This window comes from Ictalurus punctatus, chromosome 12 (assembly GCF_001660625.3).
Source record: "Ictalurus punctatus breed USDA103 chromosome 12, Coco_2.0, whole genome shotgun sequence".
Classification (NCBI taxonomy): domain Eukaryota; kingdom Metazoa; phylum Chordata; class Actinopteri; order Siluriformes; family Ictaluridae; genus Ictalurus; species Ictalurus punctatus.
Window position 1 is genome coordinate 7,431,211 of NC_030427.2, and position 8,592 is coordinate 7,439,802.

Below are 8,592 nucleotides of genomic sequence, written 5' to 3' on the forward strand. Positions count from 1 at the left end.
GTGCATGAGCAGGTGAGTGCTCACCACTGTCTGTTTGACAGATTCGTCCTGTCAGAGTTCATTACCTGTGAGTCGGCGGGGCTCTAATGAGCTGAATTAGTGGTATAATTAGCCTAAAAGAAAAGAGCACTGGCGTTGAGCTGAAGCAGACTCCTCTCTTCGGCCATGCTGGAATTAATGATTTCCTCCGCAGCGCCCCTCTCCCCACGCCCTCCCATACATCTTCCCCCTCAAACTTGCACCTTTCTCCCTCCTGTCTCTGAATCAAAGGATATTGATATTATCCTCTAGCAAAATTAGACAGTATTGACGACGTAGCTGTGGTGCTCACATGACCTCGTGTTTTTTTTTTTTTTTTTTTAGAAATATTGACCTGTGTAGTAGCTGTTTGATTTGTGTCGTAGGTGAAGGAATCTTCCGTTAAGGTAGGAAAGGTGGAGATTCATTGAGCGACACTCCCTGCATCACGGTATCTTGATTAAATATTGCAATTTTTTTTTTTTTTAAATCGAATGCTCTTTATACACCACATCTGGAGTAATTTGGCCGGATTTTGACGTACTGAGTGTTGCCCCAACATTCAAATTCAATACCGGTAAACATCCGTCTGATGTTTTTATTGTCCTAAGCGGTGCTTCTTTTAGTTTACAGGAGTGTATGTACATGGGGGTTGGTGTATGTAGGCAGTACGTGTGTGTTTGGAGCAGAGGGGCCTATCTGTGTTTGTGTGTGTGTGTTTGTGTGTGTGTGTGTGTTATGAGCAGCAGCTGGGGGGCTGTCCGGTCACAGACGGGTGCTCGCATGGACGCCTGTCAGCGTTGGGTAAACAGCCGCCGGCTTTGAGCAGGACAGGAAACGCTGGCAAGTGTGTAAACACTAGCTCGCAATGCGCTCAGCCAGGGAGAACTCACAACACACACTCGCACAGGAAACCGTCCTGACGGGGATTGACACTGGTTCCCATTAATCCCTGCTGCATTCCGCCCCTCAGTTTCTAACGGCGATTAGGCAACAGTCTCTTCTCCCGTGACCCCTTGTCCTAAAGCAGTGTGCCCTAATTAAGCCGTCACTCAAAACTCCTTGGACTCCCCGATCGTTTTACAACCCCCTTTCCGTAAACCTGCTCCGCTTTAACCGCAGTTGAGCATTGGGGGTTTAAGGCTGAAGTTTTTGGAGCAGTCCTTGTATGTGTTATGACGATGTGAGAAGCGACCGTGTACCGCACATGTGGGTGGAGGGGTGGAGGCTGTAAGGGCATTTCACACAGCGGACCTACTGCATTCAGACATCGTAGGTGGCCGTGTTAGATCTGGCTGGCATGATCTGTAGGCTTGAATTAGATTTGCAAAGAAACCTGCCTTTCGCTATTAGTGTGTCCTTGCCTGCCCCCTCCTTGGCCCTATCCGCATTTGCTGTAGGTGATGTGTGTGTTAGATTGGTCACAACCACCCCCATTCTTTAATGATCGCAGTAGGACTGTAAACAGCTATGAGAAGGGATCCAAATAGCAGCGCATTGCTGACAGTGACCACAGGTAGCAACAAGTATGTACACACACACAGATGTGATGAGAAAAGCACTGAGTAGCTAATTAGTCCAATTAGCATCTCCCCTATGTGAGGACATGCTCCCTAAAGAACTAATGGTTGTGTGTGTGTGTGTGTGTGTCTGAGTGCTTACTGATTACTCTGTGTAATTATCCCCACATGTAGCAAACATGCCAAGCTTGACCCTGTGTGTGTAGAGTGGTAAAGAAACTGTCACAAATGTATATTTCTTTGCACCATCGTTGAATTTTCTTATTTGAACTGTATAGTCGCTTTATAAACATGCAGTGACTCTGGGGAGATTTACGTTAGTTTCTCTTTCACACACACGAATCTCACACGAAAGTTTTTTGCCCCCCCCCCAAAAAAAAAAAACCTTTTTTTTTTTTTACACGATTTCCTTGAATACCACATTTTTGTGTAACGATTTCCACACGAGTCCGTTCATATCCAAACGATAAAGGCTCATCGTGCGTATTTTGTAATTCGAGTGCGACAGTGTGTGTTGTTTAAGTGTGCCACCCGCCTCTATAAATCCAGACCCCTGTCTTTACGCTGTCCATGCCCGTAACGTCATGTGCCCATGCCTGACCACTTAACCATCAATGCAGCAAATTAATAAACAATACTCCAGTCTTGGTTATAGAGATGTGGGTTTTTTTTTTAAAAATACATGCTTTCATTAGCGAAGCTCACTTATCCTCCTCTTTGGTAGGAATTTGATCAGTGAACTTCTTATTATTCTTCACACATGCTCGTCCTCTTATTCCCTCGGACCCTGCCCTTGGCAACCTTGCTTGTCGGGGAAGGCATGCGTTTCAGGGCGCACTCAAGTGCTCTCTATTTCCTCCAGCCATACAGAGACCCTGCCGAGCCTCTTCCTCTCCCCCTGCCCACCTCCTCCTTTCCCTACGCACTCCGCCCTTTCTCTTTCCCCATCTCCACCCCAGCTCCCAGGATGCTTTGTGCTGGGGCTGTGGCCCGTGCACCTACTGTCCGGCCCTCTCACTCACCCGAGGCTCACAGCACACACACTTAATACAATTCCTCAACGTTCCCATAGCTGCTGCTGCTATGGCGGCTGCCCTCAACCGTCTCCGCATCCCTCCCTCTACTATTTCCAGTCTTGACTTATTTATTTATTTATTTGCTGTATCCGTAACCCGGCTCTGACGTTCTGTTCATTGATTGATTTTTGTGAATTTTTATGATAAATGATCGGTAGAAAGCGTACATGTAGTCGCACAGCCATCGTGTATCATGACTGTGCACGTATATAAACGAGGCCCATGCAGCTGAGAAGATGAAATAATTATGCGTCGAGAGTTAGGGCTCTACCAGCATGGGGGCTTTTCTTTGATTAAGAAGGGTGTCACTAAACCATCGATCTCCATGGCTACTGATCGATCTAGGCTTGTCCTTTTGCCTCCTTTCTAGAATGGTATCTCCTCTAGTCCATGACGCACATCCGCAGCTAATTTGTTATCAATTAGAGGTGTGTTCGATTACGAACAAGTAGGGCGATATTCTCGTGTTGCTCGTGAGCACCGCGTTTCTGTAATGTAGCTTTCCGAGCAGATCGAATCTCTTTGAATCCCTTCGAACATGAAAGCTTTGGGAACTGTGCGTGCACCCGGCGCTTAGGTCGTAAATCATGAGATGGTAGAAAACCAAAGAAGTTGTGATTAAGGTAAGACTGCAAAGAAAGCCAAGGCTAACCAAGCCCTATGCATTTTAATATAATGACAGTGGTACACTGAGGGACCGGCTCTGATAACAGGCTTCTAGCAGAGGGTGCTTGCAAACTCCCTGTAGGGGATTTTGATTGCACGTTACATCCACGACCGTTTAAACAAGTCGCACTCAACACTGCAGAGTTTCTCGGCGTCCTAAGCTGTGAAATATGTACTCGGGAACGTGGTGATCTTTATGCCCTTTTCGTTATACGCCGTACGACACCACAGGCAGTTTCAAATTCTACTATTAAAATGTTACGTCCTGCTGCCAAGATGGTGGACCTCTGCAGATAAGTTCTAGACCACAGGTCCACCGCATCTAGGACGAATCGGGTGCTGTTCCAGCACAAAGGAAAGTAGCGCATGCAACATTCCCTTCGCTCAGCAGACACTGTGCTTGCGGAGGAAGTGGAAGCTGGAGGGGGTTTCTCGGCTCTCTGTTCTCTTGTTTTCTGAGATGTGAGACCCCCTGATGGGCAGCTGTGCTTCAGGGGATAGCTCAATATCCTCTCCTCTGGGGCTCGATGCACTCCCCAAAGCCCTCACATGGGAACTGGGCCTGAACTAATCTCAGCCAGGCCCGAATGGAGCTGTTTACACTGTGGGGATTAACACAGATTAGCGCTATCATAGAACAGGATTAGCGAGAGAGCTAAAAACATGCAACTGATAGCCCCCTTCTGGGCTGGGCTGGGGCTTGGTTGACATTTCTCTCAAACTGTATAAACACACACAGAGCACCTTAAATAGATTGCTTCCTGTTCCTGCTTTCTCTTCCTCACTCATCCTGTTTCCTCTCTCTCTCTCTCTCTCGCTCTCTCGCCCTCCCCCACCCCATCCCCAAATTATGTGGGGCAGGGTTGGGTTTTTTTTTTCTTTCTTCTGTTTCGTACACAGAGTGGTGATTGTCGTAGTTCTTTCATGGGCTGCGTGATGTGTGTAGGCATGTTGGAGCTTTATAAGAATGCAGGACCTGGCGACTGAGAAAGAAAACAGTAGCCAATAGCAATCTACACAAATCCCTGAGCTCTTAAATGTCATTCAGAGAACTCTTAAATGTCAATCAGAATGAGAGCCGAGTCCAGATATTACTTCAGTGTGAACATGTGATGTTTCTACCTTATACATTCACTTCACCTTGACCTCCTGATACTTGACGTGCGGGTGTGTGTGTTGTTCAGGGAGGAGCGTGAACGCTGGATCCGGGCTAAGTACGAGCAGAAGATGTTTGTGGCGTCTCTGCCGTGTGTGGAGCTGACGCTCGGGCAACAGCTGCTGCGTGCTACCGCCGAAGAGGACCTGCGCTTAGTGGTGCTGCTGCTCGCACACGGCTCGCGAGATGAGGTGAACGAGACGTGCGGTGAGGGAGATGGCCGCACTGCGCTACATCTGGCCTGCCGTAAGGGCAGTGTGGTGATCACGCAGCTCCTCATCTGGGTACGGACACACGCACACTCTCCGTCATCCTTTTCTGCACCAGTCCTGTGTACTAGGGGCTATATTTATCAATGCACGTCATTCTATTTAAAGCAGTAATTACTGCATCTGTAGAGTCTGTAGAGTCTGTAGAGTCTGTGTGTGTGTGTGTGTGTGTGTGTGTGTGTGTGTGTGTGTGTGTGTGAGACAAGATTCAGTTATAACGGGAAGCCTAAGGGCAGTTGAATTCCGAATACATGACTGTGATACATAAACACCATTACACTCTGAAAAATAAATAAATAAATAAACATTTTACATGAGAGAACATCTTACCAAAGCTTATATATTATAGTATGAGACTGGAGATCTCCCCCCCCCCCCCTCCCCCTCCCTCCATACTATATAAAGCGCTTTGAGTGTCGAGAAAAGCGCTATATGAATGTACGTTTAGCGTACATCGTGAGTTCTATTTCAGATTAGTTGTGTGTGTGTGTGTGTGTGTGTGTGTGTTATCATTGTTTCATAACTTTGTCTTTCTGTGCCCCTCCAGTATGGAGTAGACATCATGGCGCGTGACGCCCACGGCAACACGGCGCTGGCGTACGCACGCCAAGCCAACAGTCAGGAGTGTGTGGACGTGTTACTGCAGTACGGCTGCCCGGACGAGCGCTACCCGCTCATGGCCACGCCCAACCTTTCACGCAGAAACAACAACCGCAACAACAGCTGCAGCAGCACAGGAAGCACCGCCCTTATCTGACACACACACACACCCTACATACTCAGAAATAAACTCACATACACAGCCATTTGCATACACACACACACACACACCCTCACACTAGCACAAAGACACACAGCTCATCCTCCTCTTTACTAGACGCAGAGAACGACTGACCATGATGATGAAGATGGAACACTAACAGAACCACTGAGTTTGCACTCGCACTGCCACTAGCTTGTCTTGAGGGTGTTCGTCCTTCCTAGCCAATCACACAGTCACTCTTACGTCAGGTGACCTGTGTTGGGAGAGTGCCCCGTCCCAGGTCTTCTGGCTGCATAGCAGCAACGCTGCTGCCTCCGTCCACAAATGCTGCAAGATGCATGATGGGAGATGAAGAAGGCGGGGTTAAACCGGGAGCTCAATGAATGGCAGGAGACACGTCCGTTTAGACTGCTCCAAGCGACCGGGTCCTCGTGTCGTCTTTCTGCGCGGCTTCTTGCGAGACTGAAATGGACAGGAAGTGACGCCGGATCAGTCCCAGAGATCCTAGAGAACTTGAGCAGTGCTTTCCTGCTTGGTGCTTTTGAATGCACGTGCTCCGTGTCCTCACCTACTTTTGGCCTCCGCTTCCCCTTTCGGACGAGAGTTTAGTAAAACTGTGTGAATATCTGCCCAATTTCTTTCCCTCTTTTGGTTAAAGTAATGTGAAAAGACAATGTCTCAAAGACCTTTTGGAAAACATCCGAATATCACAAGGGTGACAACATGAAGAGGCTTTTTTTATTATTATTATTATTATTATTATTGTTTTTTGATTGTGAGCGAGTTGGGCATTTGTGGACCATGTGAAAATTGAAATCTAATCTGCGTGAATGGATGGCACTAGCGTTGTGCTGAAAACTTTTATTATTCCGTCGTCTGTTTCGCAGAACTGAAAGGAATTTCCTACCTGATTAATGTCGTCGTTTGTTTTTTTTTCCCTCCCCTCGGCTGCTAACCAACCGCATGCTTCTTTTTCCGCTGCAAACGATCAGGTCTTATTTAGCTGACGAGTCGCGTGATGACTGACACTAAAGTGACGAGCTTCCGACTCGTCTCGACTGACCGTGTGTGTGTGTGCGCGTGCGTGCATGAGGCCGAGAGATTGCAGAGAGTCTTTCTTATTCACTTTAGCCATATTGATAATATTGATCAATACAGACTCGTTTCCAAATGAGGCGACTGGAGCAGGATCTGACCTCGCAGGCTCGTCGATATCAAACGCGCAGTGTCTGCAGTTCCCTCCGTGCTTGATGACGGAAACATTAGCGAGGGGGAGAGCCTGCAGCCTCATTTACCTGTTCTTGCTCAATATTAGGTACTCAGGAGAAGCAGGAGAACTCTCCTCTCCATATGCTACTTACTTATTAATGCCAGAGACTCTTGCACACGTGTGTGTGAGAACGTGAGCGAACGTCGCTTGAGATGTGCATACATTACCCACTCATTGCTGAGGCCTTGGAGTGCGGAGCCCTGTTCGGCTCAGTGAAGAGATGGCGCGTCTTTTCCTGTCGGTTTGTCTTCTATAGAAACTCTTTGGTGGTCAGCTTGGTGAAAATGAAGGGAATATGGTTTTCTTTCCCCCGAAAAAGGCCTTTTAATGTTCTAGCCTGACTTCCTTGGGCTTGATGGCAGGCTGTGTCAATTGATCATGCGTGCGTGCGTGTGTGTGTGAGAGAACTAGCCCTCTCTAATCTTTGTCTCGTTCCCCGAGTGTCTCGTTCTTGACGTCTTTAACGTCCCGTCTCGAGTCGTGTGTTTGTGCTGTACAGGCTCGAGCCCTGACTGACCTGTATTTAAGCAATACAAAGCCAGACGAAAGCCAGGCGACTATCTGAAGTAATAATTTTCCCACACCAGTATTGGCTGCTGTGTGGCTCTGAGAAATGCAAGACTCTGTTTCAGGTCATACGTCATTACGGACGTCGCGTTTAGAAACACGACGCCGCTAGCCTTAGGGTTCGTCGTTGAGCAGGTAACACAAGTCTTTAAGTAGGAAGTAGGAAGATGTCCGACCTGCCAGGGTTGCTTCATGGGTTGGAGGGTCGTGTAAGGACGAGGCCTCGTCTCAAAAACCCCTGCGTGTCTTCTAAAGGGCACTACGGGGTGAGACGCGGGTTACAGAGAGTGTACAGAGTTTATCCATAGAGCTAAGATGTAAAGTGTTTGTATATAATGTAGCAGATCTGTAGAAGTCTCAGCACCATACACAGTTATTTATGACACAGTGCTTTAACGCACACACACACACACACACACACATTCTAATTCTAATAACCAACCCACACTTATCGCACCCACTTCATGTCCTTTCTGTGAAAGCCTGACTTTTTGTTTTTTGGCCCCTTTTTTTTTTTTTTCTTTCCCCGCATGCATGAATGTAAATTTCCTCATAAATGACTGACGGGTGATCATTTAACCGGATACCTTTTCTGACGTCGCCTGATTGACCTTTTTGTTTATCTTTGGGAAGGTAACATTTCAAATAGTGGTCAGTTTCACTCGTCGTATGACCGTATGATCTAGAACTGGAAAAAGAATGAAGGAGTCGCACAGCCACCTACTCAACCAATAGCGTAAGAGCAACCAAAGCAGACTCGGATCTGAGCGATCGCGGGTTTCTAAGTCCTGTTTTCAGCTGCTTACATGCATCCATGATTTTAGATCAGTATCTGCTTGCCATGTAGCTGTCACGTTCTGTACATAGCTGTAAAAAAAAATAAAATAAATAATAATAATAAAGAAAAAAAAAGGGTGAAACATCATGTTTTTGCTTTGTTGTTGTTGTTGTTGTTTTTCTTTTAATTGTTTTTATTACCTCATTTTGTCGACAGTATCCTTGATGCGTCCAGACCCGAGAGACCTGATTATTTATGAGCGAATATGCTAATCTAAAAGGGGAGGGGCTCTCACACTACTTTTCTTTTTTGTATTGGCATCACAATTACGTCATTTATGATTCCGATTGTCCTTGTTGTATATCTAATGATTATTATTATTATTATTATTATTATTATTATTGAGTTTGTGTCAGCTGTACAGTTCTGTGTTGAAAAATTATACCTGATGCAGAGTCTTATACTGTAACGTGTCTCCTTTCAATAAAGAAAATTACTTCGTAATATAA

The 8,592-nt window shown here is 46.6% G+C and overlaps 1 protein-coding gene across 7 annotated transcripts in view; it reads left to right on the forward strand.

Moving 5' to 3' along the window:
- The window catches only part of agap1 (ArfGAP with GTPase domain, ankyrin repeat and PH domain 1), a 174,157-nt gene extending 165,565 nt beyond the window's left edge, over nucleotides 1-8,592 (forward strand). For all 7 annotated transcript variants that reach the window (XM_017481758.3, XM_017481760.3, XM_017481759.3 and 4 more), the window contains 2 exons: nucleotides 4,465-4,720; nucleotides 5,253-8,592. In XM_017481758.3, the coding sequence (XP_017337247.1) occupies nucleotides 4,465-4,720; nucleotides 5,253-5,462 (466 nt within the window). In that variant the 3' untranslated portion in view covers nucleotides 5,463-8,592. The remainder of the gene's footprint in view (nucleotides 1-4,464; nucleotides 4,721-5,252) is intronic.